Below are 23,354 nucleotides of genomic sequence, written 5' to 3'. Positions count from 1 at the left end.
CACAGACCTCAACACTAACCGCGCTGCCCTCAAAAAAACCTGGCTTCTTGCTATCAGGAATATGCATACTCACCCAACCTGCTCCCCCCCCCCCCCCCCCACACCACAAGAAACCAAGCACGGACCTTCAGCGCAGTGGAGACTCGTGGAATTTTTGGGGTGTAGGAAGTTATGGTAAACAGACCGAGGAAAGTTTTCGAAAATGCGTTCAATTACATAGTGACATGCATCGCCTGTACTTTGGATTAGCCATTGGATTTGTAATGTTAGCTGCAGGTCCTCCCTGCCTGTCACGTGTGGATTAAGAACAGCTTTGCCAATACCAACCTCCTGATAAGAAAAGGTGGTTTCAAACACTAAATGTGATATTATTATTATTATTAATTTATTATAATAATTTTCTGATGAGTGTAGTAGTTTTAAGTTCATTTTTATTTTGCTACTTTGGAGTTGTGAACTGCGTCATTGATCATTTATTGTAGTTAAGCAACATTAGGAATTTCGACCATTCAATAAAATGGGTTTAGCATAGTGCTTGAAAAAAGTTGAAGAAAATTCCATGACTGGTAACGGCGTCCATTTGTTTTACTTGTAACCTCCAACTTTCTACCGATTTCCTTTTATGAAATGTTCCTCCCTTGTTAAATCGGGGATGAAACCAAGAGGATGGATCAGGGCCTGTAACAGCTTGTCACTTGGTCGGCATACTTCCTTTTGTTTGAAACAAGTCCAATAGAGAAGTACAAACAAGATCTGGAGATTTTCTTAAAAATAAATATTTCCTTAAAATATCTTCATTAGAATTCAATTTCTCTTTTTCCCAGGGACACCCGTTTTTGAGATGATGCTGGATATTCCCATTATGCCAAACACAGAGTGCTAGATACCAACGAAGTTCAAATTTTGCTAGGTTTAGAACCATTATGGTAGAATTGGCATCACTGTTGAGGAACCCACAGGACCTTCCTCGTGGACCCTATAACTGGGCAATCCCCCACGTACCCCCACCCTCCCTTGCACTGCCCCTCACCCATCCGTCTGTAGGATGACAAGAAAGGTTCCTCAGCGGTAGGCAAAGACGGCCGGCCATCTTTGGGCAACAGATCTGGAACGAGCGGGTGATAGCTAGCACATTGAGTCTTGACAGGCGAGTAGCGAACCTCGATTGCGCTCAAAATTTTATAACACTCATTAAACTCTTAAAAAGTAGAAAACTGGAAATAAGTATAAATGAAACTGTAGGAAGTTACTCACTTCCTACATGGAGGAATCGTCACTGCTTCAGTGTTCGCAAAAAAGCCTGCCTGTGCATGCGAACAAATGCTGTTCCACGGAAGCACACTACGATTGATTGATTGATTTGGTGTTTTAAGTCCACTTTATGCACAGTAAGGCTAATCGGGACTGGACCTAGAGTAGACCATTGCAAAAAATTTTTTTTTTCGAAAGTTTCTTGTGCACCCCTGCCATATTGTTACTATTATTGAAACATAATCGCCTGCAAATTTTCAGGTCTGTAGGCCATGTTTTGACCCCCGCCCACCTCAAAAATAGTTGTCTGATCTGTTGTTTGTAATTTTATATACTTTGTTCATTTTACGGACATTAACAACATGGCAACAAGTTGTAACCTATTATATTTTTCTTTTATAGGTTGTAACCAAGGCAGATATGAGTGTAAATATGGGAAAATAACCATCTCATGAAGCAGTTCCTTCAATTTCATCCACACCAAACCGCCCGGTACTTAGAAAGGATGATAGAGAAGTGTCTGAAACGTGGCTCTTAAGTAATTTACTGCAAGATTTGACCCCGAAAAAAGGATCTCAACTGCCCACCAATGGGGATGTGCTTCGCTACTTTGTTTTTCTCAATCGTGGACCCATGCAGGAAGATAAAAGGGATGATGTCATAAAATTCGTTATCCTGAAGGCAGAAAAGTTTTGGGAGCTTTCTGGCATTCCAGTGACGCCTGTCAGAGCAGGACATTCCAAAGTAAAACTCAATAAATTAATTGTGCAATACGAAAATCTTCGGAAACATAAAACAAGGAAGAACTTCCCACCTGAGAGTGAAAGCTTTCTCAAATCTCTTCTTCTACTCTTTGACATAGCACATGACAATGCTATTTCTATTATAGAACATGACAGATGTAGGACTAGGAAAATTATTCTGGAAGATGTGCAATTCTTAGAAGATCAAAGGTCATGTCGAAAAATGGAGTTAGGTGTTTTTGATATGACATACTTTGCAAAAGTATGAGGAAAATAACTCATAACGATAAAGAATTAGAGCGTGCTGCGAGGGAGAAGCGTCGCCAAGAAGAAGCTTCAACCAAGACAAACATAAACACAAGTACTAGCCTAGAATTTGATAAAGTTGGTAGCCTTGATTCAAGTGATTCGGATGGCTTTGATGCTGAACCTGATGCAATTGAAGATCCTGAGTTTGTATTCCCTTCAACTAGCAGTGGTGCAACAGGTACAGGTACAACACTTCATAGAAAAAGTTCGTCAATTCCTTTAAATCTACCAAGAAATCCATTTACAAGCAAAATCATATCAACCATGGGAGACAGGCTTAATCTATCAGCTGGTCAACGAACAGCATTCATGGGAGCAATTCTTACAGAAGGTGGAGTTCCACTGAAAAAAGCAACTCTTTCAATTAAAAGCACTTGGACAGCAGGTAAGGAAGTTAGGAAATCATCAGCGCAAGCAATTAAGGCTACATTCACAGCACCGAAGCACTCAACACTACATTGGGATGGTAAGCTGGTTCCAGACTTCAAAAAAGAAAACAAAGAAAGACTAGCGATTTTGGTATCTGGTATGCCAGTCTGTGAAGAAGGCAAAGTTCTTGGTATCCCTGTAATTACAAACACAACAGGTGAAGAACAAGCAAGCGCTACGTTTGCCCTAGCAAACGAATGGGAGATTTCAGATAATGTGAGATCCCTTGTTTTTGACACTACAGCTTCAAACTCAGGATGGAAAATTGGAGCTTGTGTTAGGCTGGAAAACCTTTTTGACAAGAAGTTGTTTATGCTGGCTTGTCGGCATCACATATTTGAAAGAATTCTGAGTTCAGTTCACAAAGAATTGCTTGGTGCAACATCAGGTCCTGAAAACACCAATTTCATTCAATTCAGAGACTCTATTTGGTCAACTATTAACACAGAAGCTGGTTTTAACATCCTAGAAATCAAAGACAGGAGTTTGAAACTCACTATGGAAAATTCTATACAATCACTGAAGAGAATACTTTCTACTCCAAATAGAAAGAACTTGCTACCTCGCGCTGACTTTCGGGAGAGTGCTGAATTGATGTTGATACTTCTGGGTGAGACACCTGAAAGAGGAATACACTGGCTGAAACCAGGAGCAGCGCATCAAGCTCGATGGATGCCATCCATTTTGTATCCTGCAAAGATGTTTGCTTTCAGTGCTCAAGCAGGATATGACAAGGACATGATCAGTAAACTGGAAGCACTATGCAAATTTAATGCACTATTCTACATTGAAAACTGGCTCTCTTCATCCATTGGTGCCGATGCAGTGTATACATGATCTCAAGCTATGGCATGACTTGAACAAGTATTGCAAGCATGATCCTCAAGTTGCAAATGCAGCCATAAAAGCCATGGAAAGGCACTTCTGGTACTTAACCGAAGAATGTGCTGTGTTCTCTCTATTTTCAAACAGACTTTCCTCTTCAGAACGGCAGCAGATTGCTCGAACATTGCTCCGAATTCCTCGACCAAAAGAGTTTGAAAGGGGCCATCCAACTTTTCCTATTCTTAGCCACAGTACAAAACTATCATCCCTTATTGGGCCTAAATCCTGGTTCTTGTTTCACAGTATGGGAATTGGCGGCGACTGGCTAAGAAAACCTGTTAGTGAATGGCATAATGATCCCAATTACCAAGAAGCTGAGACATATGTGCGGCATGTCAAAGTGGTGAATGATCTGTCGGAACGGGCTGTGAAACTAATCCAAGACTTCTCAACTAGTGTTACCAATGATGAAACACAAAAACAGTTCTTATTGCAAGTGGTCGAATATCACCGCAAAAAAAATCCCAATTTTCAAAAAGAGACATTAAAGAACTTAATAGCACTCTCCTCCACAAAACCATAAATCCAGTAAAGTGATTTCAAATGATTGTGTGTTCACTATTACCATACTTCTTAGTTACTATATATGGAGTTTGTCTTCTCTGTATAATAAACATGCAAACATTTTTGTCATGATTTTAGTGTAGGAAAACGATGATTAATAAACTAAATCAGTTAATCGTGTTGGGCGGGGGTCAAAACATCACCAAATGACCTAAAATTTGGTATGCATTCATATTTTGCCAGTAGAAACAACATAGGAGGGGTGCACCATATAATTTTAAAATTATTTTTTTTTCCATACCTACATGCAATGCCCTAACCTAGAGTTTAAAGTGGGATCCGAACCACTATGTGCCTCCACCGGGGGAAGCACACTACGAGACCGAGAACTGACGCATACAGCACCAAAACCCTGATGCATGGCAAAAGAAGGAAGCACTACAACCACACCAGAACGGCAGAAAGTGAAAGGACTACATCAACTAGTGCCGTCACAAGCACAAGCGGAAGAAAAAGGAAGCACGTCACCCCCACTAAGACAGTACACCCCTCACGAAGCCACCAGATGGGTGGCGAAATCGATCGTGAAAAAAATTTGCATGGAAAAAATGAAAAGTAAGCTTATCAGAGTAAGAATTTGAGATGAAAAAATTGAATGAGTTCACAGCTTCAGATTCTTGGAAAGTCTCATACGCAGTGGCATGAGCTGCAGTCAGGAATTCAAAGTGAGAATAGCAATGGTGAGAACTAAGGAAGAGACTAATCAAGTGTAACAGAAACCTGAATATTACAAAAAAACTGAGGAAAAGTGGCTTTAAATTCATGTGTGGAATGAACAAAGTAACAAAGTAACTGTGCTGAAAAGAGCTGGTGGAAACAAGAGCACTGCTGGAAGCATTTAAAGAAAGAAAAAGAAATTGGCTGGGAAAGTGATATGATAAAAGATGCACTGAAAAAAAAAGCAGTGAAGAAATATATACAAGCTGATAAATGATATTAAATGAAGTGGATCCTATACTGACATGAATGAAGCCTGGAAATTGCAGTGAAAATACCTGCACAACTATTAGGGCAGAGAACAAAACCAGAAATATCTATAAATATGAAAAACCTACTCAAACTTGACCTGCTCCTGTGTCAGTAATTGCATTATTTTTCACGATTTTTCAGTGGCTTTCCTTGATTACGTACTTCATGTGCAATGGACTTATTCTGACTATCCAAAGTTATGGACATGGTCCTTTTCTTGACTTTGAGTTCTTATAATCAGATGTCATCTCATAATGAAAATAATATGAAAAAATAAACTTCTAATAATTAGATCTAGTTCATTATCAACATGAAATTACTACTTACCTCAGCAAGCATCCTGCGATATTCCTCTATTTCATACTGGTATTTGGGTGAAGTTATGCCAAAGAAGCTTGCAAGTGACTCTCCTAAATAGTCACATACCTGTAAAGTTTTAGACCCTGCATTTACAGTTTGATACCACATCCAAGGACCCCACGTCATAGATGTCTGTAAATAACAGCAAATATATTAACACACAAATAGAAACACTAAGTTGCTGACCAAGGCAGTTTATTAAGATAAAAACACTTAACAGGTAACGTTTCAACCCTGTATCAGGGTCTTCCTCAGACGAAGAACTAACGTTACCTGTTAAGTGCTTTTATCTTAATAAACTGCCTTGGTCAGCAACTTAGTGTTTTTAATATAGAAACAAGGCTTAATTATATTACACAAATAGAGTTTTTAGCTGAATTTAATAAAATGATCACCAGGGGTATTCTAAGTTAAGAGGGTTCCACATGAACTCTAAATATATTTTTGCCCCAGTTTTCAGAATCCTCAAATTTTTTCCAGAGTATTCAATGGTAACACAATTAAGTCTAGTTTCCATGTTAGAAAAACACTATAGATGCTGACCAAGGCAGTCTTTATTGCATAACAACAGTTCAGCCCTATATATCAGGGTCTTCTTAGACTAAGAACTGAACTAAAATAATAAAAATATTTAGTCTTAGTCTGAAGATGATCCTGAAATAGGGTTGAAATGTTACATGTAAATTGTTTTATTGTATGATTAAGAATATCAATGTATCAGTAATATTACCGTTAATTTTATTAATCAAGTATATTTATAAATAGCCTGTAATTTAGAGTAATATCCTGTTATTTTAATTATTTATATATTATGCTGCACACAACAGACGTCTGGACATTTATTTTGTTATTTCAAGTGTCATGGTTTTGTCAAGTAAATGTTTCTTTTTCAAAGGCAAAACTTATTGCAGTCACTTGGTTACATTCATTAAGGAGGTGATGAATTATTATGTATAGATCGAGAATTATTAAGATTTTTAACTCAGAGTTATTCACATAAAAGTATTATAGTGAGTTTTTCTACAACACCACTATTTTTATTTTTCAAAAATAGATTTATTGCTATATTATGAAAGTTTACACTATTTGGAGCATTTCTGAAAAATCCTGAAGTTGACAGGTGCCATCGTTCCAGAGATATATCAAATCAAAAATATTGAATATGGCGGACTCTTTTCAAGATGGTGGCCATCAGCACGCAGATGGCGATTGGCTACTCGACTGAACATGTCTTAAGTGGTATAACAATTGATTCTACCAAGTCTCATGCTTTTATCGAAAAGTCAATGATTCCGGACTTAACCGCCAGTCTGTGATAAAGATGCACTTTTTTGGCGCTGTCCTCCATTTGGAGAGACATTTTATGGTGCATCTTTCATTAAAATATATTAAAACTGATATTGTTTTAAAGCTTATAAATTAGACTACAACTTTTATTCGAAACAATTTTTTGTCATTTAATTTGTTCAAAAGTTACAAGGCAAAAACTTCAGGAAGTAATAGAAAAAAAATCACTTTTTGAAGATTATTTTTTAAATTACGGCAAAACCACCAACTTTATCGAAAAATTAAACAGAATCTTTTTTTGTAGCCCATCTAATGAGGATTAAGACTTAAAAAAAGATTACCTGCTTACAACCATTGGTTACGGAGATATGGGTCAATAACTGAGTGTCTGCTAAATTGATGTTTGAGGGGGCACCGTGAGGAGGGGATTTTGGGATTTTGCACTGCTAGTAGTGTTCTAACAACTGACCAAAATTCAGCTTTTACAGAATTATTCCCAACATGAAACCTTTATTGACTGGGCCAAAGGTTAAGTTTGTATTTCTTCTTATATTGCACATTTAAAATGCAATAATATAATTAAGCTGGAAACTATTCTACTTCCAAGCAGCTTTCCATTGGTTGATGCATGGTCAGCATGTTGAGTCCGACCAATGATGTATTCTAGATTCGAGATGGAAAATCATTACTAATTGTCCTCATGACACTGGGTCAACACCAAATTTTTTGGATCTCCCAAGAGGAATGGAACTTGAGACTGCCCATACAAAAGTGAGAGCACTAACCATTCATCTATACAAGGGCTCTACCTATCAAAAATTCTGTGTTTGTATATTTTTCTACATAGCATATTATATATATATATATATATATATATATATATATATATATACACACAGGAATAGGGTTAGAAATGGTGCCAGAAGGGCGGATAAATACAAATAATGAAGGAATTCCTTGACTCCCAGCAACTGAAACCACTCCTCTGGCTAAGATTCATTGATGACATTTTTCTCCTCTGGACACATGGCGAACCCTCCCTCACAACATTCCTAAACCGACTAAATGAGTTTACCACCCTCAAATTCACCTGGTTCCACTCCAAAGACCAAGTGACCTTCCTCGATGTGGACATCCACATTGTGGGAGACCACTTGGAAACATCCATACATATCAAACCAACCAACCACCTCCAGTATCTCCACTACTCCAGCTCACACCCCTACCACACCAAAAAAGTCATCCCATTTTCCCTTGCCCTCAGAGGCCAGCGCCTCAACTCATCCCCCTCATCCCACCAAAACTACAACCTACGCCTGCACCAAGCCCTAACCAACCGTGGCTACCCCTCCACCCTCATCAACAAACAAATCACTAGAGCCAACTCCCACAACCGCACCAAACAACCCAAAACCAACCCTCCAACTCTGATCACCCAATACCACCCTCACATTACGAAAATCAGACATACCCTCCACTCCCTCCTCCCCATCCTGCACAGTGATCCCGAGACCAGAGACATCTTTCGGGAAAAACCTAGGGTCGTCTTCCGTCGCCCCCCCAACCTCCAAAACATCTTGGTCCGAAACACCCCCACCCCTTCCGCACCCCTTCCCCCAGCCCACAGGTGCAACAAACCCAGATGCAAGACCTGCCCCATACTCATCACCTCCCCCACCCTCCTGATCCCTACAGCCGCAGGTGAGTTCACCCTTCACCCTAAGGGCACCTGCCACTCATCCAACCTAATTTACACCCTCATCTGTCAAATCTGCAGCAACTTCTATCTAGGCGAAACCTCCACCCCCTTGAATCTAAGGATAAATAATCACCGTTCCTCCACCCAAAACTCCGATTTCACAGTTGCCATCCACACCAACAGCCATAACACCACCTTCAATAACTGCTTCCGTGTTGCCATCATCCACCTTTTACCCCCCCCCCCCCCGCTCTGAAACATCTTTCCGCAGGCGATGGGAAAGGGCCTATATAGCAGGCATGCACGCCACTATACCCCCCGGACTCAACCTAGCCAACCAGTAACTCTTTCCTCTCCTCCCCGAAACTACCCACCCACCTTACAGTAAACACTGGCTAAAGTATTTCATGTTTCCTTTCAACTGTTTCTGGCAACACTGACCGTAGAGACGCTACGGTCAGTACTCTGTGCCTCTACTCACAGTGTCGTCGATCTTTTATCTACCTTCTTGAAAATGCGACTCAGATCGCGAAATATTGAATTATTTCTATTCGTGTGGTAAGTGTTACTGTCTCCTTCATTATATATATATATTCTCAGCAATAAAAAAAAAAGATGCTGATGCAGTTGCATACTGCCAGCGGAAAAAGCAATAGTTTTAAGAACACAGATTAAGTTGGAAGAAGTGTTTCAAATGTATGTGATCCTTACATTTTTCATTAACCTGGAAAATATCTATGCAGTTTTAAAACTAGCCTATCTTCTTTTCATTCATATGTTATGGGCAACAAATTTGAGACTCACATCTCAAAATACAATTTTGTCTGAATCCACAGACCAGCACTTTTAATATGCTGTTGCAATTTTTAAATACTACAAGTAATATAGTTATACTATTAAAAAAAAAACTCCATTGTGCAACTAGAGACCTGCACAAGACCCGGAAAAAACCCGTCTGCGAGGAGGCGCGCCTACAATAATATGCAACATGCACGTCAAGCCCAGGTGTTCGAAATCGTGCAAGCGAGCTTCACATCACAGTTGTGCACAGGCATCGATGCCTGCCAGGTTTTTCTATTACCCGGGTCTTAAGAAGACCCGTGAGACTCGATGTAGTTCTTGCAGGTAGACAGCGAGCACTACTGTCAGTGTTGCCAACGACCATTATATTTCACTACGCATGGAAATATTTGAATTTCTGCTACCCGCAGGTGCCTTGAGGTTGTATAACCATTGGCATAGCAAGGGGTGGGTGAAGTGGGCGACCACCCTGGGCCTCGCATCCTATGAGGTTGATACAAAAAACGTAATACATAAATGGAAGTGAGAAAGATAGAAAAGGCTAATTTTTGTGGGCAATAAAATTAAAACATTTTTTTATATGGCTTTATATTCTAGTTTAACGTTATAATTTGAATGAATATGTCAAATCAGACGCGGGCGGGAGCTCTAAGCCTAAGGGGTCCCAAAAAGTCAAAACAATTCTCATTTCTCATGTGTAACATTAACTCAAAAATTAATTTGCTTGGACAATTTTATCGAATTATTATTTCCTGGAATAGAAAGCGCTTTGTCTTGGCTTTTCTTCTGTCTCGTGACCTTGCATAGCCTACACGATTTTAATATGTTAATGATAAAGCACCTCAAGCTGCCACGGAGCAAAGTATGGGGCATTTAAATGCTTCCGATGTTTTAAACTGAAGAAGGTTACGGATAATATTAGCAGTTCTTCCTTCGTTCCTACAACTTCTTCTGTAATGGGCACGAAGATGATTTATCTTCAGAATATCCTGATAAAGTTTTACGTTTCAGGAATGTGCTCAAATCTGAAATAAAGTGCTTTGGCAAAGTCTCTTCTCCTTGATAACTCTACACTAGCTTCCAGTGTTCTCTGTATCCTGTACCACCTTTTGTTTGTTTCCTACTCTTCCAGTAACAACCACGAGAAAAGAACTATCTTTCTCAAAATTGAAACTTAGGAAAAACTTCTGGAAGGTAGTGTCGAATGGTATGATTCAGCCCAAATTTACCGGACTCAGTAATCTCACTCTTGAACGAGAAAGGGCAAGATCTAATGTAAAAGTATCATTCGCTGCCCAGAAGCCAGCTTTCTGTTAAGCAAGGTGGTTTGATTTAAATCAAAATTTAAATTGGGGAATTCTATTTTAAAAGAATCACTTATTGAAATCACTTTAAATAAAATTATAGAATAATGTACACAAGAAATTTGTAGATATCAGAATCACTTTTTGTGAAAGTATATTAATCTCGTATTCATTTAATGGTGTTTATTATGCTCTAAGAAAGGAAATAAAGGAAACAAAATATATGTCCTGATGGGGTGAAGCTCATACGAAAATAAATGTAATGTGTCATCTGAAAAAAAAAAACCACTTCAATTTCCCTTGATTTAAAATTCAATATTTTTATAAACAAAAATAGCACATTTTTTAAATAGAATAACATGCAAAATACTAAACACGTTAAACCATAAATAGTGTAATTTTCATTAAACTGTAAATAAATATGGCAGCTGATATTTGACTAACTAATATGTTGTAATATGTGAAAATTCAGAGGTAGAGCATCGATTTGTATAATTATTAATGGAAGTGTAGCCACAACCAGCCATTCTAAGTAATTACATACATTTCCTGGAAGAATCTGACTGTACTTGAGGGACCGAAATTTGTTTCTTGCGGACGCGTACTTTACAATTTTGTTACATCACTGCGTCAAATATTTAATATTACAAGAACATTAAGACGTAACAACAAAATGAGATTCACAATTATTATTATCATCTAAGCCTTAACATTCAAAGTAAACTGGTACAATTAATGTGCAACAAAGTCAAAATTGCTAATTAAAAAAGTCAAATTAGCTGTATCAATTGATTACACCAAAGATTTCACATTTATGGGGCAAATTACTATCGTTTTATGATTTGTTGATGTTGAAACCGATTGTGTCGAAGAGTAGGTAGATACTTTGGGCCCCTAGACAGGATTGTGGTTTAGCGCAGTCCCATCCCCCCACTCTATCAAGCACAGACATTTTATGTGTGTCCTTCGATATTTTCTACTTAAGCCATGGTTTGTGACATTTACATCCTACAAATTTTGAAATGAGGAAACAAAGAACGACTCATTAAATAATATATAGGTTATATTAAGATGTTCTTAGTTTGTATTTCTGATTTTTTTTTAAAGAAAATTTAGCATCATTAAGGATGTTTCAGATGTCTTACTGTCTAAAGAACAGAGAGAGTACAGTTGCCCCCCCTGACTATTTGAAACTTTTGCACCATGCTAACCTCATGTATCAAGGTAAATTTAACTGTCCTTGCCCCCCCCCTACTTTTGCACCTTGGTCCCCTAGTTTTGGAACCCAATCGCCGCCGCCACTGGGTGTGAGTGATACAATGTTTTCTACCAAGGAATAAATGTCTGCAATTTCAAATTGATAAAAGTGATGAACATTTTTCAGTGCTCCTAGACCAGTTTAGAATCTAAAAGTTGGCAACAGTGACTGCGTGACTCATGTATCTGGAGACGGTGCAAAACCGGAATGAGCGCACGATGAAGATAAGCGAGCTTTGTCTTGCAAGGCCTTCCAGTTACCCGTGGGCTTTCAAGACAGGTCAAAACTCAGGTATATAGTTTTACTCGCCTGCCCGACCAGCCAGGCGGGCCTAGTAAGCGATTCTGACTGATATGCAGCTCTCTCGGTGCAACAGCCCTATGAAAGCCAGACAGGTTTTTCATTGGGTGACGAGTGGTGAGCACATCAAGTTCCATCACTGCTGTTTTCTGGTTTTTCGAGACTGTAGAGTCCTCTACTTCTTCTTTTCAAGTAGCTTCACCAATTGTCCTCATCGTGCTGGGTCAATGCCATTAAGAATCAAACCAGGTATCACTCATACTACACAAGAGCCGTTTTATTAAGTGTAGGAGTGTGCAGGACAGAATTGTTTTGGTCAGGACGGGATTTTTTTTTAATACCGACAATCGGGATGGGAAATATTCAAAATTTACCGACCAAGTCGGGAAATGATCGAAATTTCCCGAAGCTCTGAAACTCTAGAATTCTACACGTCATTTTCACTTTAAGTAATTGTTTTCACATTTCTGGAATAAAAACTAACAATTTCCGATAAGTTCCAGAAACTTAGAATGCAGAAAACATCGAAAATTAATGACTTTTTAAAATGGACATTCGGTATTTCCCGATTGCTCGGGATCCCGAAAAGTCAGGAAGTCATTCCCGAAGTCTGGATCGGGATGGGAATTTTTTTTCCCGATAACGGTCCCAACTTTTCGGGATCTCGCACAGCCCTAATTAAGTGCATAGAATGTAATTACAGCACATGGCATAAAACATTATCAAAGCAAAACCCTTGAACTATCCCCATGAAACTACTTATATAATATTAGCCAACCACAAATTGAGTTTACGAGCTGTGGTGGTCTAGTCAGTAGAATATCTGACTGCCATGTGAGAGCCTCTGGTTAGCTTTCCAGGATGGGGCTCACCCAGCCTCAAATAAATGGGTACTTCCTGGTGCAACCTGAGGAAAATGTGGCTGGTGCATGGTGCTGAAAACATCACTTTCAATGTGGCAAAGATCAAAGAATGTGTGGGTCTCTACACTCACCCCCCCCCCCCCCCCCCAATGCATTATTGCATGGTATTTAGGAGCTGTGGTGCCTTGTCTTACAACTTAGTTTCCCTTGTCACTTTTCACCTCTTTATGCTACCAACAGTGATAAAGATGAATTGGCATTGAGAATTTGAGTCAAGCATTCACCAGCATGATTCCTTGGTACAAATATCATTGTTGCAGGCACTCATCAAATCACCTTTAGATACAAGATACTTACAGTGTCCATCTCCAAATCATGACTGATTTCTTTGACTATCTCCTCTTCTTCATCTGAACTGCAGTCTTCCATAGTACCATCACTAAAATGAAGCACTCTTGAGGGGGTTCTCTTAACAGGTATTTCCGTATGAGCTGCTGGCAGTTCAGTTCCAGTCTCCCTTGCCTACAAATAAATATCCACAAAATAGCTTCCGATACAGGAATAACAAGAATCAAGAATAGCAATACATGTCTAACCTACTAAATAGATCTCTTATTTAAAATCATTGCAGAATATGCACCTAACCAAAGACATATTGCATTAACCATGCAACATTCATACAATGTTTTTTGTAGCATGGATGCTCGCACTGGTTACACATGTATTCCACCATTAACTTGTTTTCTTTTCACATAACCTCATTATTTTTTCAGCAATAAGTTTTCTATTATTTGCAAATGGGTTTTCTGTCATTTGCATCCCTCGGTGCTCCCCATGTGGCACTGTGTATATTGATAAAAAAAAATTACTTACATTAAAATGTTATATTTTCCCAGAGAAACATCACATATCTCTTTATCAGTCACAATATTTATTTTATTCTCTCTCTAATAGGAAACAGCCAGTCTGCTATTCTGAAATTCACTTCTTGCGTGTGTTCCAATTTTGTCGGATTTTAATTTTTAATGTTATTTAGCAATGGTATTCGAGGTGGAAAAGCTTCTGAAGCACTTTCACTTAGGTGTAAGTGTATATTGCCTAGACTAGTATCAGTGAAGAAATGAAGCTGCAGCAAGGCTATGGCCAAAAATACTAACATGGTAGTAATGAAAGGACCTTTGTATAAGGAAATCATTTCAAATTGTACCTCTTTGAAGATAATCTAAAATTTACATTTATAAAGATAGGAGGTAACAGTTCTGATTGTTTTATGATATTTTTTCGTTAACAGTTCCGTATAGTGGAGACGGATATCTTACTTTTTACACAAGAAAGTACTTAAGGAAATCATTTTCTGTAGCATTGTTGAGGTTCGGGAATGTAGTTTTTATCTTCTTCAATGCCAATTCACGTTTTCTTCTGGGAGAATATATCTGACACGGAATTGCTGTTGCTGCCATTTGCTCTCTGCACGTGAATACGAAGTTCACGTGTTTTAGATGACGTAACCCCCAATAAGTGTTGCAAACCATGCCATGTTTTTGCAAAAAGATGACGTGTCTAGGATGCATCGTGAAGTTTTTTAACTATGTTTGCCTAACCTAACCGGAAATTGTTTGTGGGGCTAATGAGGTATTAGCATAATTTCCAATCTGGCCATGAAATTAGGTATTTTTCAGTGAATAAGGTTGAAACACTGCATTCACACTCCAAATCGACAAAACACTGCTACATCGCATGATGAACCAGCACGCTATCGCCATATTGCATGTTAGAGAACCGAGAAAAGAAAGTACAGTAAGTACTCGTAAATGTAAGAAATAAGACATTATTTCCTTTAGAAATTCATTATTACACCTAAAGAAATGTTCCGCAATGCAGAATTGTACGTCAGCAATGCAAAACAGTACGAAATAAATGATTTCCAAGTGTCTCCACTATACGGAACTAGTACCCCTTAAAGTAATGAGCACTATTTGGATTTTGAAAAAAATATTTATGTTGAATTACCTTAGACAAGCATGCGCGCTTCCCATGGACAATATATTTTCCATTGACAAGCGACTGTAAGTATTGTAGACTAGTGGGAATTAATGTAGAAGTAAATCGGAAACTTAGTAGAATGCATTTAGGGACTTCATTTTAATGCTAAGAGAAACAAACCTGGCCTGCCTAACCTAACTACGAAAGCATAAGGATTGAACAAAATTTTAAGTAAACTAAACTCCACAGTATATGTTAACAAAAGTAAATCAAAATCGAACCATGTAAAATTGCATTCATAAAAAAAGGTAAAGTGCTCCCCTGTGCTTAGCACCATGCCATGAAGGTGTATAGGGGGTGTGGGGGTAACGCCCCACACTTTCTTGATCCGGTCGTGAGTGGGGGTGATGTGATCAGCATCACGCCCCTGACCACCTTTACCCCCCAGGGTTTCCCCCAGGTACCCATGTTATTCGACGCTGGGTGGGCACCGGGCCCGCTTCCATCGTTAGAAAAGTTCCCGGATTTGAACCGGCCGGGGATCGAACCCGGGACCTTTAGCATGGTAGTCAGACATGTTACCGACTGAGCCACCATGGCCAACCAAATTACATTCATAGCATGATGAAATCGCGGTAAAACTTCGATATCATCCCAATACCTCTCTCTCCTTTATTTTGTCATTTTTAACATTCTTTAAGGTGGTGCTTTTTTCACGAAAAAAGTTCAATTTTTGACATAAAGAGTAATTATTAAACCATGACGTCAGCCACAAAAAACATCCACGGGTAGCCCCAAAAATTGACAATAGCCTAATGAACGATCACAGACACGAGGTATACCTACGAGGTTAGGTTAGACCTGTTAGGTTAGGTTCCATTAGCACTCATTTCGTTCAATTTAGCATATACAGACAACGTTGTTTTTTGTCGATGAAAGAAAATACCAACAAGAACTTATAAATGCTACAGAAACTCATTTTGGTAAGTAGTTTCTTGTGTAAAAATGAAGAAATCCGTTGGGACGCTATCGAAGTTTTGCCGAAATCGCAATAAAACAAAAGGAACTTGGTCCAAATGGGACATCAAAAGTGTTCATTTCGCACCTTCTTTCGACATATACTAGAATGAAAAAATTGAACCAAAAAGGACATTTAAACCATTTCCATGCAAAATGAAATAGAGGTATATTATCTGTATTGTCACGTCAACAGCCAAGCTTCAGGTTAGGGCAAATATTTATGAAATTCATTGCAGATCCTTGAAACTTTCACTTCACCTTGGGATGTGCATTATAGACGTATGGTATCTAATCGTCCACCTACGAGAGTAATATTTTTCGACTTGTTCTTTAATATTGCGAATCTAACAAAAGATATTGGCATAAAATTATGTAAATCAATGACCACCTACAGCCGTAAATTGCTGCATAAAACTATGTACTGAACCTGGGATTTCGCACAAAAGTGCGAGCGCCTGTGCGCTTTGCATTTATATAAACATACAATGTTCCATGTATTATAATAGTTGTAACATTTCTTCATTTACCTGTAACTCCATCACAAAATCTACTAATATTATGTCACAAATATGTATTTAAAAATGACAACTGTAAATATCAACTACTTTAAAAACAAATGTCACTTTAGTAAATAGGAGGAGTAATCGCACAGATTAGTATTCGTGAATCACAGACTACGCCCGTCTAGTTGGCTGCACTTTTTGATCCTCGGTGCAGTTCAGATGATTCAACAATTTGTTGAACAACAAATGCCCGTCTGCTGCTTTAAACGGTCATTTGATTAGTTAGCTGGTGCAGATACCAAATACGCTAGCCCCGTCTAGTTCGGTGCACTTTTTGACACTGGGTGCAGTGCGGTTGTTTCCAGTGTCAGGGTGGTGCAAGAAAATGACGTTCAACCAACTAGACGGAAAGCGGTGTTCAAGTTCAGAATATTCAACAAATGCCTGTATTATTTTTTAAACGGTCATTTGATTAGTTGGCACACACCACGTGACCTTACACCACACACAGAGTCAAAGCGGGTCAATAAGTGCAGCGAACTAGACAGGGCTACTACTCGACAACTACTTGACTCCAAATCAAAGAGCAGAGTCAAAAAGTGCAGCGAACTAGACGGGGCTACTATATGAACTAGTGAACTGGTAAGTTATGACTCTGTTTATGATTCAGTCCAGACTCATGAGTCGAATCCCTAATATTCTTGTTTTTAAAACATTCCTCAATCCTCAGATAAATAATAGATATGAAAATTCATTACGTACTTTAAATTAGGCGTTCATTGTGTGTGTTTTTCATATGAATCATACAGTATAAAATCGACTAAGTTTAATCGTTCGATTGAATCAATCTGTACATGCTGTGACCGGTTCTCGTGTTTGCAATGATTCTTTCAAGAACAGGTACAGACTACAGAACAATTGAAGTAGCAACAGAACAGATGGAGGCAGGGGGTGCTATTCCGGCTTCCCGCGCTACGGCGGCACGTGAAAGTCTTCTGCTAGAGTGACGTCAAAAAGGGAATCCCTCAGCTGCAGGCCGCTTAATAACATGTAAAATCATACAAGTTTATCGCCTCATACAGGCGATTATAACTCTTGGGAAGCAATGTTTATAACATGTAGTTCTTCTTCACTGCTTTCCCGTACCTTCTCAAGTTAACTGAGGATGGCAAACGAACAAATTCATGCTGAATTCAGCAAAAAGGGAATCAATGTCTTTGGTTCTTTAACACTATTTGTCTACAGTTCTACACGCAGCAATAAAGTTGGTTGATTGGTTGATTTGGTGTTTTAAGTCCACGTTATGCACAGTAAGGTTAATCGGGACTGGACCTACAGGTTAAAGTGGAATCCGAACCACCATGTGCCTTCACCGGGTATCGACCCCGGGACCCCTTGATTACGAGACACAGCAATGAAGTTAAATGATCATTAGATGAGAGTCTCATCTTGAGACGAGCACAATAGATAGAACACCCGAAAAATCGTAAAGCGAAACAATTTGAAATGCCTGTGTGTGCTGGAGGAAGGGGGGTGGGAGTAGAGTCTCTTGCGCATATTTTCATGCAAATAGTTTACTAACTTAATTAATTATAGCATGGACATAACTGCAACAGGATCGAGAGAGTAAGATTGAACGGAAAGGATTAAGTAAGTCCCTCTACATGTATATAACAGGTCTCCATGAGAGCATAACGCTTTAGGAAGCCAGAGGCCCCAGTTTGAACAATAGTAAGGCATATAGCAATGTTTGTCTCATTCTCCACTCATTAGTTCATCATTCATCCTCATAGTAGCGATCAACCCAGTAGAAATTCGTCTTTAAATGAACGACACATACATACATATTGATTTGTTATTATTTCGCTTTTCTGCTACTTCTGGCTAATCGCGAAGATGAGGATGAATGGTGATAAGATGAGGTGGTTGAAGGGACAATCATAAACATGTAAGGACAACACAATACGAGCCCCACCGAGGATTATAATGGCCACGAGTCCAGACGCCAGAGCCTCGCTAGTCACTAGTATGCAAAATGCAGTGGTATGAGTCCTGTCGAGTTGCATCCACGGGAAGCTCCAAACTTTCGGTGTTGTGTGCGTGTGAATAAAACTATTATTATTATGAAGTTACAGTTACGCAATAATTAACGTCTAAGCCGTATGAATGCAAATATTGCCATCAGTTTCAATAATACGAATGTCTATAACAGTATCCTTCTTATTTGATTTTTATTTAACACGTAGTGTTGTATTTTAAAAATTTCCAGCAGTAGAATTTCAGCAACTTCTTTGCAGGGGCGACTTATTGTTGACAAGAATTAATTGAAGTTACTGCTGCATAACATAATAAGTACGAGTATATTGCAAAATCATAGACAAAATGCAGTGGGTGGAGGATGTCTATGCAATTTATCCTAGTGGGGGAATTTTCTTTAAGAGGATATTCTTAACTAGAGAGATACCATTCCAAAACCTTTCCGTCTTTGAGCACTGCTGCCTCTCCTGTGAAAAAATCTTGCAGTCGTCCTTGTCAAATTGCGTCATTACGAGGCAAATATTTTTTTCTTATTTTGGGGTTGCTTTCCTGTAACTTTTACCTAATTGGAAGGCGAGGATGAGTAATGAATAGATGAAATATAGATGGACACCCGCAAAGGGACACAATGTCCAGGCGGGATTCGAGCCTTAAACCTTCGCTGGGTAGCGAGATCGTTACTGAACCAATTAACGTTCTCATCTATTTCTATTTTGAGGGCCTCCCGGATGGCGTAGTGGTGGCGTCATCGCCTTATAATCGAGGGATCCCGGGTTCGGTACCCGGTGGAGGCACGTAGTGGTTCGGATCTCACTTTAAACTGTAGGTACAATTAGCCTCAATGTACATAAACTGGACTTAAAACGCCAATTCAATCAATCTGTTTTATTATTTCACGTCGCTTTTTGACATATAGAGCAAACTAGGGCAATGAAATGAAAATGAAAGATGAAATAGATAAGACACACAATGATACACACCCAGGCCTCAACCAAGGTTCGCTTCTGAGTTCATAGAGCGTTACGCTAGCGATTCCTCCAGGTAAGGGATATACGATAGACGATTTGACGTACACCGAGGGGGTTCATACCTGCAGTTGGGAACATGCAAATGGAAAGTAATTGCTTCCAGTTTCCGAAAGCGACATGGCTTTCATTGTTCGGTATAAGCCAACTTCGAGGCACATATTTCTCCCAGATGTCAGAAAAATCTGCAGGTCCAGTAGTAGCGATCAGGTATTCGTTTACAGAAGTGCTTGTGCTGTTTGTCTTGAATATTGAAAGCGAGTAATTTTAGGTCGTGTTACGTTTATTCGGTGTCTGTACCATGAATAAGCGTGCCAAAGGTAAACATTCTTGTGCTGTTGCAGAGTGTACCAATTGGGGCTTTAAGGAATCTGGCACCACATCTAATTATTTCTATTTTGAGGGCCTCCCCGATGGCGTAGTGGTGGCGTCATCGCCTTATAATCGAGGGATTCCGGTTCGGTACCCGGTGGAGGCATGTAGTGGTTCGGATATGGAAAAAGTTATTCAATTTGAGATTGTGTTTGCATCCTTCCATGGGTCAACTGTTTCCAAGCAACATAAAGTTATGGACACTCTAAAGACAGTACTTCAGTCAAAATTTCCTGAAGTTAACGAAAAGATTATTTCCCTGTATGTCAGAACAAGAACTTTTATTAGAATTCGACATTTGAATAAACTAATGAAACTCAAGTCCATGGAAGCAAGTGCAGCGAGAAAAATACGACAGTGGTTAGCATCGTCTTCAAAATCATAAGTCTCCAGGAAGGGTATGTTGTAATGAATTTTTATTCTTACTGATATTTATTTCCGCCTCGGCCTCCACCGTATAGTGATTAACAAATCATATTGCTAAACCAAGATAGAGGCCAGGCCTATTGTTCATGTATTTGTTATTTGACGTCGCTTTTTTACCACTTTTGGTTAATCGCGGCGATGAGTGTTGATCACATAAAATTGATGAAAGGGCAGGCACAAAGAACATCAATGCCCACGACGTGACTCCAAGTCGGGAACTTCAGTGATGGGATTCAAAATCGAACAAGCGGTTGACCAGATTCGCCATCGAGCTGGCACGAGTTTCCTTGAATTTGTTAAGGGATTACGCTTTCCCACGACATTGCATTTTATCCATTTATTATTTATTTATTAATTTCTAAAAAACATATTTTGATGTTGCGGTTTTTTAAACACAAATCAGTTTAGGTAGAATATTTCTGCAATTTTACCATAGTGTAAACTTTAATGTAAGCGAAAGCATGTTTGCATCACTAGTTAAAGATTTTCACATCTACAAAAAAATATCCAAAACCCATTTCCACCTCACTCAAGGATTATGTTAATTCAATTCAAATTGTACGCGGGTTCAGTGCCATGAATCTAACCTTTACTGAACAGAATGAGATTGGTTCATAGAATGTATCGCCGAAAATCAATTTCGCTGATATCCCGTTGTCGCTGTTCTATTTTCATTAGATACGAGCTCCAATTACCATTTTAATCCTTCGTTTTAAAAGTTATTCAAACACAAAAATAGTTATTGGGGGGTCATTTTAAAGTTGTTTTTTTTTATTTCATTACTGTCTTCATTTGATTTTTTTTATTTTCTAAGAATTTCGGCGGGCTGCAGCCCCTTAAGCCCCCCTGCGTACACCAGTGCTTGCCACACTCATCTAGCCCATCAAATTTATCATTTCATCATTCATTTTTATTGTTGCGGTTACCCTAAATGCATAGAAAAGCGACGTCATATAACAACAGCGACAGCGACATCGTATGTATACTAGATATATGAATTATAATGAACAAATTATTAATAACAAACATCTGTGAAAATTTGAAGGTATGAAGGATAGTAAGTATTGGCGTGGTAGCGAAATATTTAATACGTAAAATTGTATTTATTTACCCATACGCAACTTCAGATTTCAATGTAGGGGCGATATAAGAGGATAGTCGTGATTACTTTTTGTTTGATTTGTATAACGCCATTTATTGTAATTGCTTGCTGTAAACTTCTTCATATTATTGCCTAGGTCTTATTCCTTGCGTTTTGCTTATTATTCTGCTGCAAATGGTTAATAGAACCAAGATATGGACAATTAAAAATGAAAATATTTCCCGTAAGCTTCCATTGCTACGCGAGCCTCGCCACTTGACAGATCCCCTTGGTCACGTCAGAGCTCGTTGCGGCTTCTGGCCAATGGGAGAGCTCCGTGTCTCGGACGGAATGCTCTTCCTAAAATACTTCTATATTCCTTGAGATGGAGGGAAGTTTAGAAATAAATAATTTGGACCGTATTCTTCTGTGTGATAGAACCTAATGCGCTGTGTACAAAAATGAATAATTCCTGTTTTTCTTGGAAATAAGAGCAATATTTATTTTTCTTTACGATACGCATCCGTAAGTTAAAATTCGCATTCTCTAATACTCAGCAAATTATCTTTGAAAAATGATTGTTTTTGTTTGACAAATTCGACGTTGTATATTTATATTGTGTGTGTGTGTGTTGGGAGGATAAATAGGTAGGTAGGTACCTTCATCGTCCGACGACAGTTACTATTTGTTTCAACCTTACAGCGAAGATTACTATTTTTGCAGATATAAATGAAAGAGGGTAAACAAAAGTTCGTTTTGATTTTATCATCAGGCAAGGTAAAGTAGGATCACACAATGCTTACCCCAGAGTTGAATCTGAAGAGACCCTTGAGTAAACAAAAATAGTACCCTTCTCTCTCTTTTTTGTGTGTGTCAGATTAGCAGTTAACCAAATTTAAATAAGATCAAATCTGAGATTAAAATTAAACATAGATGCAATAAACTCTTGTACTGAACTGCCTGAACTATCCCCGCTGTTTTCACCAGGTGGTGAGAATAGTTTAGTTTAGTTTATTTGTGTCCAAGGACTACCGGTGTGTACAAATAATAGTACATGGTAATATAGGTCATGTCAATACATTACAATACAATGCTACATTAATAGATCTTACAAATACAAATACAAAATACATAGCCAAAAATTGGGTCTTACTCTGGTATTTTATAAAATCACAAAAAAAAAGCATAACGTGAGAAGATATAGTGATTCAGAAGCATCGATTTCCTCATTTGTGGCAAAGTTTGAAATATTTTGCTTAACATAAATTAAGCATTCATAAATGTATATGCAGGAGAGAGTTGGCACATTAAATTTACGGAAAAGAGTTCTACTTGAATAAGTTTTCTTGGTAAAACTATCAAAGCCGGGAATCCTCTGTAACTCGTTTATTCTGTAATTGTTTACATTCGTACTTACTTATTCTGCATTGGGAAAGATTGTTTAGCAAGGAATTTCGCTTTTTTTTTTTTAAACTAAATTAGTATCTATTGTCAACATCGAGTAATTATTGTTCGTTCTTTTCTGGCTTCCTGAACACGCAAAATGGCGGGCAAATCTTGACTCTCGTTGTGTTTCAAACGGCAAAGCAGTGTTTCAACCTTTTTAACAGAAAAATTCCCGCATGGCCCCAAAAACCATTCACGATATCCCCACGCACCTTCACGGTAAGGTTAGGTTGCTTTAGGTTGGGCAATATAGTGAAAAAACTGTGTGTTTGGAAACATTTACCGGGAATTATGTCATCAGATGCTCACAACATCCGGTTCAAGTACATGGATGGAAATGCAAGCAACAGCTTTCGTGCTTCGGATGGACATTATTATAGAAATAAACATGAATTAGCTTCCAAATACATTGAAAAATGCGAGAAAACACTTCTGCGAA

At 38.6% G+C, this 23,354-nt stretch overlaps 2 protein-coding genes across 5 annotated transcripts in view; one reads left to right on the top strand and one right to left on the bottom strand.

Moving 5' to 3' along the window:
* LOC145978865 (protein FAM177B) overlaps nt 1–16,741 on the bottom strand; it is a 34,111-nt gene extending 17,370 nt beyond the window's left edge. The window contains exons 1-3 of the mRNA XM_083111756.1: nt 16,553–16,741; nt 13,380–13,544; nt 5,478–5,642 (exon numbers count right to left, since the gene is read on the bottom strand). Of these exons, the coding sequence (XP_082967882.1) occupies nt 5,478–5,642; nt 13,380–13,544; nt 16,553–16,564 (342 nt within the window). The 5' untranslated portion in view covers nt 16,565–16,741. The remainder of the gene's footprint in view (nt 1–5,477; nt 5,643–13,379; nt 13,545–16,552) is intronic.
* Nucleotides 16,742–21,858: 5,117 nt separating this feature from the next.
* Nucleotides 21,859–23,354, top strand: part of LOC145978939 (histone deacetylase 8-like) — a 40,901-nt gene continuing 39,405 nt past the window's right edge. For 3 of the 4 annotated variants that reach the window (XM_083111943.1, XM_083111940.1, XM_083111939.1), the window contains exon 1: nt 21,859–21,994. The gene's annotated coding sequence lies outside the window, so the exon portion shown is untranslated. Of the gene's footprint in view, nt 21,995–22,062; nt 22,121–23,354 lie in introns of those variants that run through there. The other variant, XM_083111941.1, reaches the window with a different exon arrangement.

Source organism: Lepisma saccharinum, chromosome 25 (assembly GCF_977018435.1).
Source record: "Lepisma saccharinum chromosome 25, izLepSacc3.1, whole genome shotgun sequence".
NCBI lineage: Eukaryota > Metazoa > Arthropoda > Insecta > Zygentoma > Lepismatidae > Lepisma > Lepisma saccharinum.
The sequence above is the reverse complement of the archived record's forward strand: the minus strand, read 5'-3'. Positions and strand labels throughout refer to the sequence as shown.